Consider the following 22,915-nt stretch of genomic DNA (forward strand, 5'->3'; position numbering starts at 1 on the left):
AATTACATTTTAAATGACGTTGCTTAAACATTTTTAAAACCTTATTTACTTTACAAACAACAATAGTTTAGTTCTATATTATAGAAAGAGACCTTCTAAACACATTAAAATGTATTACTGGCACACGAAACCTTAAATTAGAGTAAATAAATGAAGACTCGGCACAGAACTTCTGAAAGGCTGCTGACCCCTGTGATAGATTAAAGCTTAATAAGACAAATTCTCAGCATTTGGAATCTAGGGGCTGCCTATCTGACTTAATTTGTCTTAATTAAATAAAAAAATTTATTCAACATATAAGCATTGTGTTTTGTAGCATCTGAAAGCATCAATCAGGGATCATGCCCCCATTATTCTAGGCCTTTTACAAACACACAATTGCAGTACATCTATTTGTTATATCTGCTGAGACATCTTTAGCAATTATAAATATTGGATATTCTTTTTGTAGACCTGTCCTTCAAAACATCAGTAAAATGTTAAACAAAAAAATAACATTTATTCCTTAATGATACAATACAATTTCAAAAACCATATCAATGTTTTGTATGTGTGCAATTTATCAGTTAGTACAACAAAGAATTGACTGAGACAAAGAAAACTGTTGATCAGACTGCATTTCAGAAAAATGTGTATGGAAATGTTTTCATACTGAAATCAACTGAACCAGCAGTGTTAAAATAGGCCAGTAGAACAAATTAGTCTAGCAACAGTTTGCAAAAGTTTTTCATTTTGCAGTTCAGGTAATTTTGCAAAGTCATCAATAGGTTTTTCAACCCTGGCGTTTGAACTCTTTGCAGCAGGGGTTGGCAAAATATATCTTGCAAGCTAAATGTGACTCTCAGTATCCAGCGATGTGATCCACCTTCTTTCTGATAAACAGACATGGCCAAAACAGACTACTTGCTTCACCATGCACTCTTTCCTTCTGACCTAGTGGAAGGTTGCTGAGATCAAGATGGAGCATTGCAAGATGGTATCTGTGAGCTACCCCTCCATATTAAAGATGAGGTAAGTTTCAACCTGCTCAATTTTCTGCCAATTAGGGGGCAAATCCTGATTTAAATGGAAAGCAGCGGTGCTCAGCACTTTGCAGGAGTAGGCCTTATGTACTTCTCCAGCTTCAGTGCCAGTATGTGATTAACGCAGTCCTGAGCCCAAGTGGGAATAGACCCAAACACACACTCATGAAGTTAATGAGGATTTATGTGTCAGATAAAAGGGACTCATTAAAATACACTGCTCATTGGGCCCAAAAAATGGCTATGAACAATTTCTTTTGGTGCAGTATGTCTTAACAACACTTCTTTGCCTGAGTAGTGGTGGGAAAAGACTGCCTACTAGGAGCAGATTCTGTGAAACTTCTCTTTCAAAAAACTGTCAATGTAGCTCAAACTGAACTTTTCACAGGTTCAGTGGTTGATTGCTCACTTTATCTGGGAAATAATGGGTGGGTAGGTGGCTGAAGCCCTGCCTAGCTGAACAATAAGTGAAGAGTGGGAGAGTAAATTCTGGGCAAAGTAATCTTCAAGGATTCTATGGTGGTGTGAGAAAGAAGCTGATGGTATTTGATGTAATATACATGCAGTAATTCAAGGTGTTTCCTGTGCTAATGACTAGGTAACACTTCACTTATTTGTACTTTTTCATCTTTCTAAATGATTTTGTTTAACCCTAATGAGAAACATTTTTTCTACGGTGTACATATATATTGATCATTTTCACCATGAAAATACAGCTGTCTTTGGAAAGAAATGTAGAAACTGTTTATCAGCTCACAGTAATTTAGGACAGGAAATAAAGAAGAATACAGTATGTTTCTGCCCCACCCTTTTTAGGCAACCTCCTGTTGTAAGAGACCCACTCCAAAGTATTTCCAAATATACTGAGCATGAACCTAATGTCCTTTATCTCATTCTACAGATCTTCTTGTAAGTCAGGAGTAACTCAACTGAAGGGTTTTGTAGTAGTACTGTGGCACGGGTGTTTTTTGGGGGTAGGAGGGGCATCCACCCAGCTCACTAAAAATGTCCCTGGCAATAAGAAGTTTTCTACCACAAAGATATTCATGAAAGTATTTTACAACTATGTATCTACAAATTGAACACAAATGGACAAAAATATCTTCCCCACTCTGCACAAAAAATATAGCACTTTTATAGTACTTTTCAACTTCATAGCATTTTACAAACATTAATTTTATTAATCCTCACACATACCCCTATCAGGCAGAGAAAATATTATCATCCCCTTTTTACACGAGAAAATAAGTCAGGGAGAGGTGAAGTGATTTGTCCAAGATCACAGAAGGAGCCAGTGTCAGAGGCAGAATTAGAATTCCCTGTTTCTTGACACTCAGTCCTCTATTCAGAACACTAGCTCCCACTTTTCCTTCATGGAAAAAAGTGAAACACATAATGCAGCAGTTGACACAACACTGAAAAAGTACAAAATAAGTGCTCAAACCAAATATTCACTGGCTGAAAAAATCCAGCAAAACACATCTAACTCTACATTATATAAAAGATTTTAAAAAAATAAACATACACTCAGCAAAATTATTATCATATTCACATCTTCAGCACAGTGACTAATAATACAGCTGCAGAACAATGATTAGATTAAAAGAACTATTTTAAAAACTGTCTTCAAAGTAATCGTAAATACTCATTTTGCAAAACAGCACATTTCACTCCAAGGGATATCCCCATGTAAAACCAGAAAGTGTGATTGAATTGTCCGCTCCCACACATTCTTACATGAAGATTCTCACGGTAGCTACTGCTAATATCTGCCAGGACACTATGATTCTACTTGGCAACGCTAAATCCGAAATATATTGAGTCAAATTCTATGCCCATCTACACAGCCGCATGGCCATCAGTGAGGTTACATGGATGTAAATGAGGGTAGCATCTGATCCAATACATTTTGAGCCTAGCTTTCCTCTCACACAGGTGTAACACAAGTGAGAGGAGACTTGGGACGTTTATTTTCACATCCAGTACACTTTCATCCAAAAATTGCTTTCTAAATCAAAAAGTTTTCATGATATTTGTTCTATATGTTATCTTCTCTGTTCGCTCTCTGAGTTATAGTAACCTCATACTGCCCAATCCTGCTGCCCTTAGATAAGCAAAAATCCCATTTGCCTTAATGAGCATTTTGGCTGCCCATTGATATTTTAGAGACTGCTCCTACACCAGGTGAAGTCAGTGTGAGTTTTGATATTGATGTCAGTGGGAGCAGAATTGGGTCTAAGTCTCTTTGCAATTTTGTTCTGCTAGAAAGACACATACTTGATCCGTCAATGAAAAGCAGGATTTCCTCCAGAATTTAGGGGCAAGCCAACAAAGGGTCTCAATGGGTATCCCAAAAGCGTACTCAGTTAAAAAAACCAAAACCTCCAATAGCTCAGATGGCTTATTTGGGTATTACTGAGTAAGAGGTGAGTGGGGAGAGACTTTAAAGAAAGTGAACAGAGTGGGGTAAGCAAAAGCAAAGTGTGGTGAGACAACACACTCTTTAAGACTTTGGGGGAAATATTTAAAAGTTATTTAATACGATCTCCCCAGATATGTGTTTTCCCTGTTTCAATAATTTAGCCATTTTAGGAATACCTCAGGAATTGAAACACTAACAGAAAGTGTCTCTTGTGTGTTACTGGCTGGAATACAGTGGTTCTGAAAGGGCAGTAAGGATAGACAATCTTTTGTGCTGAATTTCAACTTTTTTTATGAGAATTATTACATCAATATTTGACTTTGTATTTCACTCAGAATACAGCTAGATTTCCATTTTGCTATTACTGGAAGCAAATGTTCTAACAAAAATACATGTTAAAATATTTGAAAACATATCTTAAGTTGTTATTAATTTTCACAAAAATAAAGTTCATACAAAATCTGTATCTGCCTGTCTTTGGTATTTATATATAGTGCCAGTCACCGCAGTATCTAGGCACAGATGCTACAGAATACTGCATTTCGAGTAACAAATAAAAAGCCCCATCAGTACTTTGCTACTACAAGGGACACTAACATTTTTAGAATTGGCACAAAAAATATTTAAGCAATTTTTTTAGTCAAATTTTAAAAACAAACAAATCTAAAACAGATCCTTTGGTCTCTTGGAAAATCAATCCTTTTACTTCAGGACCACTCTGTGCTCTCCTCGTGCTATATGTGAGGAGAACTCATATCTGTCTTGGCTTCTGTACCCACACATGTTGCATTCGAAAGGATCACGGAATCCGTGGCATCCCATATGAATGGTGAACATCACATAATCCAAAAACAAGACACGACAATGGTCACATCTGTAGACCCCAATGACATCACCTTCCTTATTGATAACCTTAAAGGCATCACGTGGGCATATGGTTGGTGGCTTGATTATGTCATATGGCCTTGGGAGCTCCTTCAAGGACTGGAGGCCATTGCGGACCTGGGAGGGGATCATTTGGTTTTGATGGTAGGTGTGACTCTGGCGCTCCTCATGGTTGCTATCAGTATCTGTGGAGTCTTGGCCGCTGTTGTTTGGGGAAAGGCCTCTGTCAGAAGACAAACTTTTGTCTCTAAGGTGGGCATGGCTCTTCTCTGTGTCTTGTGCATTGCCATTTGACATTTCAGAGCGGGTCAGTGGTATGGGATACAAGCTGCTGATGACAGGAACCATCTCAGAAGTGGGAGCCGGTGGGGTTTGTACAAGGGGACGCAGTGCTTCTGCTCCAAGATAGCTGATGGCATTATTTATGGCCTGGTCCATCATACGTCCTTGCATCATTTCGCTTTCCTTTTCATACAAGAAACTGGAATTGTAATTAATGTCAAAGCTATGTCGCTTCTCACCTACAAGAGAGGAAAGAAACTGAATTACTGAGTGGATTGTAAAAGTATTGAAACTGTAGGATCCTTTTCTAAATAGCAGTAGTCCATGAAAAGGAAACAGATTTGAATTTAGCTGTATGCTCTTTGGGGTAGGCATGCTGTTTATGTAAGTAAATTGACTTTTTGAAGCACAAGCCCATAGGAAATGGAGCAATAGAGAAGTTAGTTAAGCAACTTGCTGGCCAATCCATCACTGAGCTTGATAGTTCTGGGATTTAAGGAAAAGATATTAGGAAAGATTGTCAAGGATTTATTTCCTTCATCTTTACATAAAATCATGAAAATTGATTTATGAAAAATAAAACAGGCAAAAAAGTCAATTAGTCAATAAACAAAATCCACAGCAGGTCCTTAGAACATTCCCTCTAGCTCTTTGATCATCTCCTGAGAAATTGTACTCTTCTGTGACGGGGAGGGTAAACAGGCCACTGTCAGAAGACAGAATACTGGGCTAGATGGATCTTTGGTCTGACCCAGTATGGCTGTTCTTATACCATTCATTGCTTTATATATATATAATGTATTCTCCTTTTACTTATCTCTCTCTAAATTAAGTAGTTGGAAGGCCTCTTCAATAAGATTACAAAGGCATAATTCTGGGACGATTGCACTTAGTCTTTTTACACGTCTTTGCATGGGAGCCCTCACTTAAGCTTTCTTTTTGCAGCTCGTTTGTTCTTATTGGGACTGATTCTCCATTATGTTACCTGGGTGTAAAACTGTAGAATTACACTGGAGAATAATGCCTATTGTATTTTAATACATTAAATTTAACAAGAATTTATGCATATTCCCAACCTAGACTACGGCATAATATAGCTCCCCTTGGACTGGAATTGTTTTCTTTTAACTCCGTGAAGGTTCTCAGATAATACAGTATTGGCAGCCATATAAGTAGAGATAATGTATTCTTTTGGAACATTACATTACATCAGGCTAGATTATGACTATTTCTAATGCAGTCGCACAGGGGAGCAAAGCCCACCTCTGCCCTGACCATGTTAATGCTGCACATATTGTACTCAGCCAAGCATCAAGGGAATGGGGAGAGAGCAGAGGGTCTACACAACTGAAATTCTCCTCATAGCCCTGCTAGCAAAGTATGGGACAAGGAAGGTTAGTGTGGGTGGAGCCATGGCCCTAACCCTTTGTGTGCCAGGTGCAAGGAAGGAAGAAAGCTGCACTCCAAAAAAGACTGAAGTAACTCTTTTGTGGATGTCTAGAAATAAGTAACTGAATTCTGTGGTTAAATGAAACTTACCATCTTTCATAGTTAAGAAAATGGACAAGCCTGAATGTTCACATGCAAGTGACTTGCAAACATCAGATCCACTAATCTCTGAGTTACGGTAACTCAAATAGTACAGATGTTTATCAGTCACCTGTAGACACTATGACTCAATGTATATGAAACTCACCAGGTTCCACTGCAAAGACAGCAAAACCAGCAGCTCACGTTTCTTTTATAAAACACTTTTATAAAAAAGGTTAGTGAACCACAAGAATGTAACTGGTTCCAACCCTCAGCAAAACTTGTGATCCAACTTCTATTCAGAGGGAACAATAATGGTATAACACATTTGAATGACTCATAATACCACCTCTAGACAAATGAAAGGTTTAATCAAAACAGAAATTAAAAAATAACAAGAGCAAAAATATACAGAATCTTACTATGAAACTCCTGTTAAAAAGCTCAGCAGACATTGAAATAAGAGTTGAAACAAATGCCCTGCCCTCTTGTGGTCATTAACGATCTGGCACTACTTTTTCCAATAGATGTGAGAGCCCTCAGATCCTGTTCAAACTCCCACTTAGTTAATTCCATTCTGCTTCCATAAAATTCCATATGATAGTTCAATTAGATAGAATTCCCAACTTCACTCCCCTGACATAAACAGGGGTGTCATGTGCTGTGCACCTTTAAAAAGCTTCCATATGCCACACCATAAACAGTGGTAGGTGAATGATTCCTACATGTATTTATCAGGTTATTAAGTTTGTTAAACACTTTGGGATGAAAGGTGTTACATATTCAATAATATAGTAAGTGGAATTATTATTAGATCTCATTACTGAAGGCACTAAATGTCAGAAAAATTAGTAAGTATATATTCTTCACTGCATTTACATCATACCAAATGATAACAAAACATTATAGGCGAACGGATGGAGTTCCACCGATTTTGTTGTGTTCTAAGTCAACAACTCTTTGCTTAAAAGGAGATAAAAGGCAGCTCAAACTTTGCCCCATTAAGACAGCAACAAGATATGGGGTGAAAGAAAAGAAGAGTAGATTAGGAAAAGGCAAGAGTGCATGAGAGTAATGGAATAAAGTGAAGAAGATTAATTAGGGCATAAAGTAGTGATACAATTTTATTTATTGCAGCATTGTGGGACAATGCATGAGATTACTGTGAGTTAAATTGCTATTGCTCCCAAAGGAAGTACCACAAAGTTACTGTGAAACACCAAATTAAGAACCAAGCCTACATTCTCTTCTACTGTTGATTTACAAAGCTAACTACTACACATTTTAAGAAATATCTTTCCCCAGTTAATCTTTTTCCCCTCAGTTTAATGCAAAACTTTCCCCTTCAGAATTCACACGATCATATAATGCAAACACATTGCCAGTTGCTGCTCAGTGATGCTTACTCTACAGCAGTATGCAGATTTTTGTGACATGATGAGGTGTGGACACTGGAAAAAGGGAGTGAACCTGCTTCCTGTTGCTCTGCTAACTAAGGCAGGCCATTAGTTACTTCACACAGAGAGCTGGCGGTATTTGCTGAAGTTTCAAAACTGTACTAGCACATTTACCACTGGGGAGAAAGATATTTTTAATTCTGCTCTCAAAAAGAAGTAGCGCAAAATGAGCCATATGGACAGTTGTGTAAACTGGCACAGCTTAATTGATTTCAATAGAGCTACTCTGATTTACACCAGCTGAGGATCTACCCCAATGTATATTCTATTCAAGAGAGGAGCAAGTTTAATTGAAAGGTTTGCCTACCAAGCTATATTCCTATTACTGGGTATCAGTTCCACTTAACGTACAACTAGAAAAAATGGCTAACTGAAATGGTAATTACAAGGTGCTAAATACTACAAGTTTGGTACACATTAGAAATCTGTCAGAAAGACGGGGAGTGCAACAGCTGTTCTCCCAAAACCGATGGAAAGGCCAAAGGCAGAACCTCTGCAACAGGAACCATGAAGGGAAGGTCTCAGGTAAGTTTTAGGAGTCTGGGGTATGGTTTGTTCATGTATATTCATATATGTCATGGCAATTGCAACTGCACATACCCACACAAATTATTTACACCAGTGGTTCTCAACCTGCAGGCCAATTAGCACACAGCTGTAGCCTATCTTAGCTGTGTGCTAAAGGCCATGGGCTCCAGGCTCCCAGCTGCCCTGCAGCACAGTGAGCTCCAGGCAGCTAACTGCCACGTAGCCACACATAGTGGGGCGCGGTGTCCGGGCAGCCAGCTGCTGCCTGGCCCTGTACAGCAGGTCCGGGTCTTGAGGCCCTGCATGGTGGGCATTGGGGTCCCTGCCCCCTGCCCAGCTCTCCGCTCCTGGCCCCAGTCTGTGGAGGTGTCTCTGGGCAGAGGGCGTGGAGCATAGGGGTTTATGTGAGGGTTTAATTGGGGGACACTGTGGTTCTCAACCTGCAGCCCAGATAACAATATGTGGCCCACAATGATAAATAGGGTGAGAACCACTGATTTACACAATGGGGCCACTGCTGGTCAGAATGGGATACATAATCTTTTAGAGCCATTTACACGATGGGCCAGAGTTTGGCCTACAGAAAGGGTGAGAGTCTGCAATGTCACCATGTTTAAGAGGAGTCAACAGACAATTTAATAGTTTTTCTTGTTAGTAGACTTCTTTCACAGAAACGAGCCTAGGCTGGCCTGTTGGTTTACATCTCCTTATCCCTCCTTCCTGAGGAAATGGAAAATCAGCACCCTTTTGAGAACTCTTTCCCAAGAAATCACAAAACTGTCCTGGCAGATTTTTCCTCCTGCACATATAGTTCAAGAAGTCACAAAAGTCAAGTCGAGGTCGAAAAGACTGCTGCTGCAAACATGCCACTCAAGAATAAAAGGGAGTGAGTGACTCATGCTTTTTTCACATAATACCCAACCACGTCATGCTTGTAGCAGAGGTTCTAGAGAAACAGCATGTTTCAGAACTCAATTACTCTGTATCACTAAAAGAATGTCCTCAGTGCCCCCAACTTATCCCCAAAACCACTTCTTTATACCACTGTGTCAGCTTTCACTGTTAATAAACTGTACCAATGAAACATTACAATAGAATACAAAGGGCTCTATCGTGCAAGGTGCTGAGCAAAGCACTTCAGCTCATGCTTAACTTTAACCACGTGCTTAAATTCTAATGAAAAGTTCAACACATGCTTAAGTGGTTTACTGAATCAAGGATTAAGTTATTTGTTGCCCTGGGCAAGAGTGTTTAGCACCTTGTAAAATCATCCCCCTCCCCCTCCATGAATTATGATGACAAAAATCAGAGGCTGCTCTCAATACCAAAAAGAAGAGCTAAAGAACTTGAGAAGCATTTTAGGAATCACAGTATGGCCTGCAAGGCCTAATCCCCAAGGCCAATATTTTCAAACCTGGGTACCTAAAGTTAGGGTCCTAAATCCATATTTAGGTGCCTATGTAAAAGTGGTTTGTTTTTTTGGCATGGTGAAAGTTCACGAGTTTCCATTGAAACCAACAGGTGCTATAGGTGCTCAGCACCTTTGAAAATCAGGTCACTTTTATTTAGATGTCTAAATTTTTACTTAGGAGCCTACCCTTTGGTACCCAGATTTGAAAATTTGGGCCCAGAATTTCAAGAAACATCCTTAGTACCCCTCTATGCAGGGTGCAGATCAGACTGTATGAAAATGGTTTGCTCAAGTTCTGGCAGATGATTTCTATCACTATTCTCTTTCTTTCTTTTCTGAGAGTGTGAATGTAAATTACCACAGAGGCCAGTATTTGCAATAGAAAATGTATATTAAGAAAATTATGCATCCTGTACCACATATATCCCTCTGGAAAATGTATGATTAAGACATTATTAGTAGCAATGTTTCATAACTGCAGGCTAATTAAACTCCTGAGCTCAAACACAACTTCATATAGTGCAAAATAAATAATTATGACCACAGACAGAGGTAAGCACTGCTGAGAAACAGGACCTGCCATCAAACTCAGATATACAGGATTATTTAAAAATTACACCTTTGATTGGTTAGCTATTTTAATTAAAATATCACAGTATATAGTTTTTTATTTAAACTTGAAACAAATCTAGCTACATATGAGATAAGTATTATTACTAGTACTACATACCCATTTCAGCAGGCTACTTGGCAAAAAGAAATGTGTTTTAAACTTATTTTGATTTCTGCAGAAAACATCTGGGCTATTTTAGTATACCAGTGATATAAACTAGAGTCAAATATTTTTCTGTGATAATTTGTTTATAATCTCATTTTGAAAGCTCAAGATTCAGTAAAACTGAAATGAAATGAAAGCAATTTTATAAACATTCATTAAAGAAAACAACAAATTATATGAGGCCTTGCTATTTAAGATTTCCAATTTGCCAAACATTGATTTTATAAAATTAAACCCAAAGTAAATTCTATGGAAATGTATTGTGGCCATATTTTTTAACCAGAACAAGAAAGGGGTTGACCCTATAATTCAGATTCAAATTTTTAAAAATGACTTTCAAAAATTCAGTAATTTTCTGTCTTTGGGCTCTATTCTGCAGTGCCTCCTGCAAGGAGGTACTGAGGACTTTCGACTTCCATTGACTACGATGAGAGTTCAAGGTACTCGCCCCTAACAGGATCAAGCCCTCTGATTCTTCCCCAGTAAAACACTAGTAGAAAGGTTTTCTCACACACATACAGCTCCAATCCCCCCCACCCCACCCACCCCCCGTAAAATGTATATTTATTAACCATGCAAACACTAACACAAACAGGTACACAAAATACAGTATGAATTCAGATCTATTTGTCATTTATCTAATTGAACAATTTCTCTTGTTTATCAAATACCTGTAATCAGTAAGTAGAAGCACAGCAGGAAAGCAGAAGTTACCTTATTTAAATACATGATATACTAGAAAGGGCCCTTCATAACAAGTACTGCTATTGTATCTGTTGGTTACCAGCCCTCACACAGTTAACTGCTGCATGTGAAAAAAATATTTATTCTTACCAATAAATTTCTGAGGCATTGAACTTTTTCGTTTTGCCACGTTGCTCGCTAACCTGTCCAGCACAAGTGCTCTTTCAGTCCCCATCTCTGCTTTGATGTGCCTTGCCTCCACGCTTGCTAGTTTGGAAAATGTGAAAAGAAAACACACGTAGGTTAAAAAAAAAAAAGAAGAAAAAAAAGGAAGAGATGAATGGTTTAATCTCCGGAGTTTGCCACAGTAACTGGAAGGAAACAGTCTGGAGATCTGATGTAAACTTGTTTTGTTGTTTTTCTGTTGTTCTTGTTCCTTGCGTCTTGGGCACCAGTTGCGGTCAGTGGAACCAAGCACAGAAACGCACACAAATCTTGCAGTCTTAAGCTCGTGCAGGAGAGCATAACCCATACAAAACCAATATCTTCATTAGCAAGAGGAAGTGTAAAATAAACAGGCTGGACGTGGTTGGTTACAAAATACAGATGGAGATATAAGCCCTGCTCGGCTTTCCTTTTGATTCTGAGTAACACTATGTGACAGCTGCAGACCAACAAAATTCTTCAAGACAGCTTAAAAAAAGATACAGTCCCTATGTTATATTATCAAAAGAGTGCAAGCATTTTAATAATACTGCTCAGAAACTGGGGTCATTAGTAAGCTGGCAACAAAGAAACATAAAAACGTCCTATAAATTTTACATTTTTTTAAATAGCATTACAATACTGTCTCCCATTCCCAATTTTTTTCCAGATTCTAGAAAAAGTCTGTTATCTAGTGTTACATTTTTTCTGTTTGTTACAACTGAAATTCACTGTGCACCCTCCATCTATGCATCACCTGCAGTTTTATCATTAGCTATTCAGATCTATTTAAAACTATTTAAACTTCCTAGAATTTCTGAAATTTAGGAATACTCGGTGTGTGTCTGTTCATCTAGTGCTGTGGCTCTTGGCCATTTTAAGCAACTTACCATATTCCAGAGTAAGACTAACCAGCGCCCACTGTCACACATTCACACACTGTGGATGCTCTCAACCTCTTCAAATTTCTCCAGACTTATGAACTGGACCAGCCATGAATACCTGTTTGTCACCTCAACCCAGTATTGCCAGTCACATTCTGATTTTAACTGCTCTAGCCCCCAGATTCTTGTTTTCTCCTCAGGGATAGGTATTATTATTAGTGATATGTATTAGAGCACCACTAAGAGGCACTACCCAAGATTAGGGCCACATCAGGGTAGAAACTAAACAAACATATCAGAGACAGATGTGCCCCAAAGAGCTTACAATCTAAATGGACAAAGGCTAGAAGGGAAGTAACTTGCCCAAGGTCACACAGCAGGTTGGGCTGTGGGATGACCTCACTGTAAATGGACAATTTAAATGTTATCATATTTCACATGGATACCATAAGATTTGTCGCCTTGCCTAGAGAGAAGTCTTATCATAAATGGAGGCTACATAAACATTTTGATGCTGCAGACCAATTAAATGCAGTTTATAAAGTATTAGACCTAAATTAATCTGTTTGCTAAAAATACAGCAGTAGAAATAACGTAAAATATGGCTGTGGAAACAAAAGTGCAATATCATCTTCCTTTAAGCTATTGTGCAGTATTTTTCTGACATTTAAAAATAAGTTAAACCTTACATGTTTACTGTTACTGTTATTGATATTGGATGTACTTCAATCAGTACTAACCATGACTCATCAAACCTCAGCTATGATTATTTAGTTTATCAATGTTTGTACAGCATTTTGAATATGTAAAGTGCTTCACAAGTGTTAAGTATTAAACTGCTCCTGCCATGAAATCTAGCTATATATATGACTTAGAATGGATGGAATAACAAGGTCTGTATCTCCATTGTGTTACTCTGGTCTTATGCAAGTGTACCTCCATTGATTTACATGATAAATCAGACCCACAAGTGAACACATTCACAGTGTTTTAAAGATAATAGTACCTTGCCTTTATATTGTGATTCTTTTTAATCCAAAGGATCACAAGCTGCTAAACAAACTTAAGAAACATATATATACTATAAACAGAGATCACTTTATCAACTGCTAAAATGCAGCTGCCTCTGGGGTGATAGAGTATACAAACATAACATAGCAGTTGAAGTGAGGAAGTGAAGAAGAATACCAAAATCAGTTGAAACTGCAAGAGAAAGTTAAGTAGGCAAAATTTAATTACCCAAGTTGGATTTTGGCCAGGATCTTTGGGTTAACTCTTGCAAATAGTGCAATGGGATCTTTAATGTCAGCTTACATCTCATCCAAAAGCTGTCACATTCAGCAACACCATATGCCTTAGCATCATGCTGGGGCATTTGGTTTGATACTAATTCAGGGGAAGAGCACCTGCTACTAAATCCCCAGCACCACTCCGTATGGCACCCTGGGTTATCTTTGGAGGTCTCCTAGCCAAGTTCTGAATCATCCTAAACCCAGGAGGCTTTTGATTTTGACAGGATCACTGTACAAGGCAGTTTGCTATTAATATTGAAAAGAAACTCAGCAACCCACATCTCTCCTGAACAAAAACAAGTTAAGGATTATGTTTTCAACTGTGGTCACTTTTTAGACCCAGAAGCTTTTCACTGGAATGAAAAATATCAACGCAAAAGAGGGCACAATAAATATGTGATAACAGTACTGCTTACTTGTTTATTTCTTTCCTGTTCACAGATCTTGGTTTGTTTGCTTTTTCTATTTTCTTTTATTCCTCCTATGCCTCTAAGTCTTCCCTAGTATCCTCTCATCAGTTTTTGGTGGTGGTGTTTTTTAATATACGTTCTCAGATCTACCTTATGTATCTATTGGTAGAACTCTAGAAGCAAGAAACGGTGACTACAAGATGTTTTACTCAGCCCAAGACCTATATTGGGAGTTATCCTTAGCATCTTGATGTCAAATTGGTTTTATCAATGCCATTTATTTACCACTGATGGAACCTTACAACATTACAGTCTAAAATGGTAGACATGCAGCTTCCTGCTGGGTGACACTAATATTCTGTGCAGAGAAGAGATTGCTGAAGAGACACTAAATATTGACCTACATAGTATGTTCTGGGTCATCTGCAAATGTCAGTTTTCTACACTGTTGTGTCTCATGATTTTAATTTTTTCTTCTGCATGCTAGTAGCCCTTTGTTTTTAAGAAACTCCAAAATATGGGCTGCAAAATATATTTGCAATCTCTTCAAAATGTAGTTCTAGAAAAACAATATGTTTGTTTCTGTAGCAGAGGTGTACAGGCATAGGCTCAGCTGTCCCACACCTTATCAGTGCAGTTCTCCCTGTCTAAAGGCTGGCCTGAGATAATCCCATCTACCTGTTCATTCTTGTCCCTTTAATTAATAAAGAATAATACTTAGTAATTATGTGGCATTTTTCCTCATCCAAAGATCACAAAACACTTCTCAAAGGTAGGTAAGTATCTTTATGTCCATTTTATAGATGAAGAAACTGAGGCTCAACGAGGCAATGTGTCTTCTAAAGTGACTGCAATTGCAGTTGGTCAGTTTTTAGCCAGTCTTTAGGACTGGAACCCACATCTCCTGACTCCTGCTCTGGTACTTTATTCACTTGATGTTTCAAGTAGCAACTGTGTCATTTCAACACGTAGTAAATAATATAATCTAAATACACCATGCATCTTTTTTTGTTTTTGTTGTTTTGTCACTTATTGACCTAGGATGGCTCAGAAGGATCTGGATTTAAATCAGCAACCATCTGAAAACTGATTTCTGGATGGCTTGACAGAGGCACAAGGAAATGACAGATGACTTGCCCAAGGTTACATAGAGAGTAACTGAAAAGCATGATCGAAAACCTAGACTCAATGAAGTTATACTACTTTAGACTGTGATCTTGATATGTCACTCAAATCAAATCATGTTGGCCATGGTTCATCTTTGAATGGGACAGTACCATAAAAACTCCCAAGGGTGCTGCAGGAAGTGTTGGAGATCCATTAGGTATTTTTCCCTCTGAACCTTTACTAATCAATGCCCTAGCATGGTGTTACAAACACTGAGGAGCTGTTTTTCAGATGAAATGTAAAGCCAAGTTTCTGATCGTGGCCTTCTACCCAAGAGTAGGGAGTGTTAGCTCTAGTGTCCTGACCATTTTCAACTGAACTCTCCCTGAAGTCACAACTGGTTATGGCATTCTTCATTTAATGTCTTAGACATCTGTGTAGTGCTTATAAATGCTGTTGTCCACTCTATCAGTGTTCGCATTTCAGATGTAAGTGTGTGCACATTTCAGTGTTAGTCCTTTGTTTAAAAAACGTTTTGGGATGAAAAGCATTACATACATGTGAGCTATTTTTCATTACTGACCACCACTTTTGCTATAATCATTAGACCCGTTATACTAATTTCTTGAGAGCAGAGACTCGTTATACTAATTTCTTAAGAGAGCACTGTCTCTAGTAAGCTTTACTGTCTACTACCATGCTGTAGAAATAGAGGGAGTTGGTCCTTTTCTTCCAGTCATGAACATTGATATTTTATCATTCGGCCTGTAATGAATTGTTTCCACAATGTGGTTTCTGTCACACTGTGACTATACTTTTTAGTGCATGTGGGCATCGTTAGCAAACCCTGAAGTGCTAAATGAAGCTCAAATTAGAGGCATTGCTTCCTGTCACATCTACTGTGTGGTCACTAAATAATGGAGAGTGGAACACAGAGGTGGGTTATTGTGCTAAGAAAACGGTGTGATCAGAGATTGTTATCAAGGACGGAGCTAAGTTCTAACAACCCTGTTACATAAAATCTTTTTTTCAGCAATATTGTTATAATGCCACATTCTGAGCAAGTAGAATACTAAAATGCAAAGGGAAATTATTTAAAATTTTAAAAGAATGGATGAACTGGAGTTTGCTGAAAATTCTGTTTAACTAGAGTTCTGTTTTTTTATTTTTTTGCCCTTTTCTTCAGTTTATTTATTTCAGTTGTAGTTCTATTAACAGTCTGACACTCAACTTTTAAGGGATACATTAGGTTTCCATAATACACAGTGTATTCTGCTGTTGCTGCTGCTTCTGCTACTATTATTACTACTGTGTTGTGTTTTTTTTTCTAGTGATCTCGAAGAGCTATACAAACAATAATTAAGCCTCACAATCTTCTGGCAAGATAGGTGCAGTAAATCTTATAGCTATTTTAGAGATAAACTGAGGCATTAAGAGGGTAAGACACTTACAGGACTCCCAGTCCACGGATATTACTTTTAACTTTTGGAATTCAACTTTAGATTATGGACTTTGTCCAGAAGTCACTAAAAAGAATAAATATTCTCCAAGCTTTGTAGAGAGCCTGTGTGCCTCAGGGAAATTATATGTTTGTATGTTTGGTTTTAGTTTATTTTTTTTAATAAAAGAAGGTTAATATTTGCATTTATAAGTTAGTAACAAGATACAACTATTGGAGAAGGATGAGAAAAAAATGGGATCGGCCTGCAGATTTTATTCTCCTGAAAGCAGCGAGAATAGACTTGGTCATCAAAACATGTATCTATGTTGAGGAAAAAAAATTATGACATATATTGTCTGCTCCTGGAGTCTATTAAGTTCCTCTCCAAGCCAGAGTGAATTTCTGGCTTTAACTCCAGAGAACACAGGTCTTGGTCTTACTCTGCTCTAGTTTTCATAGAAGAGAGTAAATTGAAAAAACAGATCCATTTAAGTACAAATCACAATATTCATCCAGTTCTGAGACTAAGGACAACATTTTCAAAAGGGCTGAAGTGTTGTAGAAGCCTGAATCCCATTTTCAAAAGACACTTAGGCACTTAGGAACCTAAACCTCATTGCCTTTTGATGAGGCACCTAAGGCACCTAAATACCTAAAACCAATTTTGAAAGTGAGATTTAGGAGCCCAACGTCTCTTAGGTATTTTTTAATATTATCCTGAATGTCTAAAAATGTCAGCACAACATTGCAATGTGTCTCCTTGAAGCACCATATGGAAATCATAATTGTTCCCGTGGCCGGTCTACATAATCACATGTTCCTATTACTATTATCCTCATCCTCCCACCACAGTTTCCTCCATTTATTTATTACACACCCTACTGCATCTTGTCTTAAATTAGGGTGTAAAGCTCTTCTGGATAGAGACTGTCTTTTACTATGGGTTTTTGCACCTATTACAATGAGATTAGTTAGGCCTTCTGGACATAACTGTAATAAATAAGAATAATCATAATAGCAGCAGCAGGGTTACGGGTAAGAGGAGCAATGATATGACATTTCAAGATTTTGCTCCTGTTGTCTCAACCAGTGTGGTGGGGGAGGTGGGGAATGCCACATTGAGGTGGAAACTTCTGAAATATTGACAAACATAAGGTGAATCTTTTTGCATATCAGCCACTGTGATCAATGCATGTTCCACGTGTGGAACGAGGGCAGAATATGCCATCTAATACAGTGCCTAACAGCAGAGAATTGAACAAAAATGCCTCAGCAAGATCTGAGTTCCTGTTTTTCGTAATCTTACAATGCTACTATTTTTTAAGGTATGAGGCCTTAAAGGCTGAATATACCGATACATAATGCTGTACTGGAAATTTATATTTCCTCTATGACCAATTTATGGCATACTGTACTACTTTAGCACTATATTTCAGAGATTATGGATAAGTGAAAAGTTGCCATTCTGAAGTGAGTACAAATAATGGCAACGACTATAAAGCAGAAATCTACAGTACGTATAAAGTTTCTGTGCCTCAATTTCCCTGTGGTGGACATCTCAATGTGATTGCCACCATGTGAGTGTACCTTGTAAGATAAAACTGCAGTTATGGTATGTACAGGTTCTCATGAAAATCACAACTTGCTGACACACTCAGTTAACCATTTAGTTTTACTGATACTTAACACATTTCTTTGTGCGCAAAAAGGAAAAACACTCTATGAAGCACTAATTAACTTTGATAAATCATCATTTCCTGAATTTTTTTTTCTTCACACTAAAGGCCAAACCTGCAAGCAGCTCTGCAAGGTGGGAAGGAATCCCTGCACCCATTGCAGAATCCTAATAAATCAGTGGGGCTCCATGGGTGCAAGGGCTTACCTTTGTGGTGCTGCTTGCAGAAACAGGGTCTAAAATAGCTGAATATTTTTTCTTGATAGCCATGTCCCAACAAGAATTTTATGTTTGAAGTGTCCATGTTAATTCCATAACTTTATTACTATTTATTATTATTATTCACATAAAAGAAGTATTTTAATCCTTATTTTACATTTTTAAATTTTCATATTTTATCAGAGGAAAACATGCACTTAAACTCTTTGTTTGAAAAGAAACATCTATTTCAAATTCAGAACCAAAAATGAGAGGCTTGATACTTTACATTCACTTTTCAAGGCAGGAAGTTCCTACCTATAAGAGCAGGAGAATGGGAGCCAGAATGCTGAGGTTTTAGACTCATATCTACTACTGACTAGGTCTGTAAACTTTCAGCAAGTCACAATCTCTCTATGCCTGTCTAAAATGAGGATAATTATATTTTCCTACCTTTTAGAGATGTTGTGAGGCTTAATTTATGTTTCGAAATTCCCTGATGAAAATAGCTATAGAAAGGGAGAGTATTGTTGTTGTTACTTTTGTCACTGAAATATTTTCTGAAATCCAGTATTGGAGTAATGAAAAGGAAAACAGAAGTTACAAACTATTATTGGAAATTAACTTTTAAATCAGGTGACAAACCTTGCTTCAAAATAACTAAAGGAATTTAAGTCACTGACCAATATAGACACTACATGAATGTAAAATTAGTTTGCCTGAATTCACAAACGGTTGTTTTCAGTTATTAAACTACTTAGACATTGTCACAAGAAAGTTATTTTTATTTTATTTTGTTTCAATTTGGAACAATAAAAAGAACCTCTATTCTGGCTCTGAATGCTGTGTCAATTATTTAAAATTACAAAACTAAGTTCAATCAGTTGACCTCTTCTCCAAGTAGCAACTCATAATCAAATACTAATACCCATTGCCTTTGCCTATACCTCAATTTTACCATTTCCCTTCAAAAGCCAAGTATAACGTATGAGCCCCTTTCAGCGTGCCCTGAAAGTGAGCAAATGGAACATGGATTTTTTATGTTCACATAATATGCATATTTCTATCTCCTTGTTTATTATTCAATATTTCCCATCTAAACTTCTCTCTGCATTAGAGGCTGGTCTAGCAAGAGTGTCAGAATTCCCACCCCATTTCCATCCCCTAGCCCTATACTTTTGCAGTTGAAACACTAACAAATTCTAACTGATTATGATGGTATCAAACAGCAAATATTAATCTACTGAAAATTGTTCTGAATGGACTAACACATGCAAACAATTGCTGTAATGAAATACCAGCAGCAACTCATCTAATGAAATAAACCACATAATAGTACTAGCGTAGGACTAATTTAATTTAATGTGTGTGTCACCTACAGAAATGCTGTGTATGAAGAATTCTGGATGTTTTATTGAAAGTAACAGTGAAATAAAAAAGTAATTAAAATAAAAGCGTTCTTTAACTAACTGCCTGAGGGGTGCATTAAGCTAGACCTTCTTATAAGAACTGCAGTCCCTTAGGTTACTACAAATGATTGTAGCGAAAACTGTTTTCAGGCTGCAAATTAACAGTTTGCCAGATGCCCTTTTTAAGGCACTGTAACATACAAAGACAAGCACTGTAATCTGATAAACTCACCAGCCTCACACATGCCAGTGCTCTGCAAGTAAGTACGACATCGCTCTTTATGCTCCTCTAATGAGCTTCTCTGCTTGTAACTCCTTCCACAAAACTCACATTTGTAGGGCTTCTCCACTAGAAAGAAAAGATGGCAGGATAAAATAACCACATGAGACTGATGAAACACTGCCTTTCTGGTATATGACCACATAATTACTGATAACTCTCAATTTAACACTTGGGGGATGCCTTAAATTCCTATGTAATTGGTAACTATTATTATTATTATTTATTACTATGAAATCAAGGTTAACTAAGAGTGAAATTCACCCCAGTATGGAGGGTCCATACATGGCTCTCTTCATTACTTAAGTCTAGCAGTGCCCTACTACAGTAATGGAATATCTGTCAGAGAGCTTCTGCACTGCATGCAGCTGAGATCTGTGTCAAGTAGGCTGGAAAACAGGCCAACAGGGGCATACCAAAGGGGTTACTGGACCTGGATTTCCAGATTCATACAGCCCAAATTCTGACATCATGACTGCAGAAAGGCAGTATTGGAACCCTGCAGACTGCTCACAGGTCAGGGTCTAGATTATGTTCTCATCCAAACTCTGCAGATCAATTTATGGTGTATGGGATACGAATTCACCCTAGGATAGTCATTTTATGTTAGTAAAGTTATAAATAATCGCTAAAATATGTCTGAGATTTTCTAAGTAAGCACAGTTTTAACAAAATGAATACAGCACTTTGAATGATAGACTTTTCCTGGTAGAATATAAAATAAATATGCAATAGATACATATCTGTTGATACCATGCTAACACTACTAATGTAAATTATTATCATTTAATTAGCATGTTGCTTTTAAAAAGATCTATTCAGATGTTATCTTCTCCCTCTTGGAAGGATAAAGAGTCTCCCTTTGTTCACCCTTAGCATGTCAGAACAGTTCAGTTTTCCTTAATGCATTTCACATCCTAAGATTACATGAGGCAGTGCTCTTAGGCTCAGACTTTCATAAGTTAGCCTCCACATTTGCAGAATCAGGAACAAAACCTAGACGCTCTGATTCCTAGTACCCTACTCTTAAGCACTAGCTTCTCTTGGCATAACCCCCTAACATAGAGACACTACACTTGTCTGAAACAGGACTTGAATCATCGTTACTTAACCTTGTACTGATTTACTTCAACAGGGTTAATAAAACCAGTGGAAGCCCTATATGGATGCTCTTATTTCAGTTTCAGAATGGCTTATTTCAATGTAGGGTAAACATGTTCCTAATCAATTTAAGATAAGCTGAAATAAACCTAGTTTAAACTGAAATAAAAGTATCCATACAGCCTTTACACTGCTTTAATTGAATTAGTCTAAAACATCCCTTATATTAAACTAGTGCCACTCTGTGCAGACAAGTTCAAAGGCACGCAGGTGCAAACCCCTTCTTGAATCAGTACAACACATATATATTGGGAATTTGCACTCTATACCAATACAAAAAGAACAACAACCCCAAAATCCGGTATAATTAGGGCCTTTGTTTATTTATTTAAAGATTTTAACATCTTTTAATTAGTCACTAACAGACTTCTCAGAACAATTTTAAATCACAAACAGCTTCTGATTGTAAGGTTATTAGTTCACATATTGTTTGGCAGCTGTGCCAAAGAGGGTTGCTGCATTGTTGATTAAGATGCATTTGAAGCATGATGTTTTTATGTGTGTCTTGATGGGGACGTGTAGTTTTGTTGATCTGGGTCAAAGTCAAATCAGAACCTTGTTTATTCATGTAAGAATCTCATTTTTAACTTTGATTCTTTGTAAGGTTAAACTTTTTTTTCTGCATACGGTAGTACATAGATAGTATCTGTCATTCAAAATGCTTTTTTTCTAAACCTCTATGTAATACATTAAGGACATATAAAAATAAAAAGGAGTAAGTATGATCTGATTGCTAAAGAGCAGGGCTAGGAATCAGAACATATGGGTTCTATTCCTAGGTTTCTGAGTGACTTGCAGTGTTGGGACAAGTCACCCCCAACTTTGTGCCTCCATTTCCCAATCTGTAAAATGGATATAATGTGTTAATAGATGTTAAAAAAATTAAATAACATTTGTTAAACTCTTTAAGATATTCAGATGAAAGGCACTAAAAAGGGCAGGTATTATTTGGTAGTTGAGTGACACCAGCCCTGGATATTCTCCTGGGGCCATTCTGATGATACAGGATAGAACAGCTCTAATAGACAAGAATGAGAAAGCCCTAGCGGAGTATAGTTTACTGCAACTATCAAAACTGAGAGTCTGATGGCATGGCCACATCTCCTAACGCAGAGGCCATGCCTAGATGTTATGCAGTGCAAACAAGTGAAGTAACTGGGTCTCTCTCATAGTACTCTTTCCTGAAAGAAAGGCTTCCTACAACCTTTTCCTCACTAGCACATCCATGCAGCAAAGAGCAGAACTGAGCCCCTAGGTGGAATGTACCATATATAGAACTAGAGATCATTGCAAATTGTTAGGTCTCCAGAATCCGACTGGCAGATTAAACCTTATTGATTAACCCTTTCTGTTTTCCACAATTGATGTCCTAGTGACACACATTTACAACATCTGTGTCTCTGTAGTCACTTACCAGAATGTGTCCTTAAGTGACCTGTTAGTGCATCTCTCCTTTGGCAGGCATAGCTGCAAAGATGACATTTAAAAGGTTTTTCCCCTGTATGTAGTTTAATGTGGCGGAGGAGGTTACCCTTCTGAGTAAAGGACGCTCCGCACTGATTACACTGGAATGGCCGTTCACCTTAAAATGACATTGAAAAAAAAGGACATTAAATATTTATATGGACATCACCTCCAGCCCCTCACCCTTTCCTTGTTGGAGGAGGAAAGAATGAGATACTGGATCAAATTCTGCCCTGGGACACACACACCACTCCTGTAAACCTCAGTGGACGTTACCTGTGAAGCTGGGGGCAGAATTTGGCACAATGTGTCAGTTTATGAGAAATATTCCAAATGTATAGTTTTTCTGTGGACTGGAAATACATTTTCTTGAGGAAGTTGATTCTAATAT

The 22,915-nt window shown here is 37.7% G+C and overlaps 1 protein-coding gene across 3 annotated transcripts in view; it reads right to left on the reverse strand.

The window, feature by feature from the left end:
* Positions 1–479: 479 nt before the first annotated feature.
* IKZF3 (IKAROS family zinc finger 3) overlaps positions 480–22,915 on the reverse strand; it is a 50,977-nt gene continuing 28,541 nt past the window's right edge. For 2 of the 3 annotated variants that reach the window (XM_050934527.1, XM_050934526.1), the window contains exons 5-8: positions 22,475–22,642; positions 19,852–19,968; positions 11,150–11,266; positions 480–4,850 (exon numbers count right to left, since the gene is read on the reverse strand). In XM_050934527.1, the coding sequence (XP_050790484.1) occupies positions 4,147–4,850; positions 11,150–11,266; positions 19,852–19,968; positions 22,475–22,642 (1,106 nt within the window). In that variant the 3' untranslated portion in view covers positions 480–4,146. The remainder of the gene's footprint in view (positions 4,851–11,149; positions 11,267–19,851; positions 19,969–22,474; positions 22,643–22,915) is intronic. The other variant, XM_050934528.1, reaches the window with a different exon arrangement.

This window comes from Gopherus flavomarginatus, chromosome 25 (genome assembly GCF_025201925.1).
Source record: "Gopherus flavomarginatus isolate rGopFla2 chromosome 25, rGopFla2.mat.asm, whole genome shotgun sequence".
NCBI classification, from domain to species: Eukaryota; Metazoa; Chordata; order Testudines; family Testudinidae; genus Gopherus; species Gopherus flavomarginatus.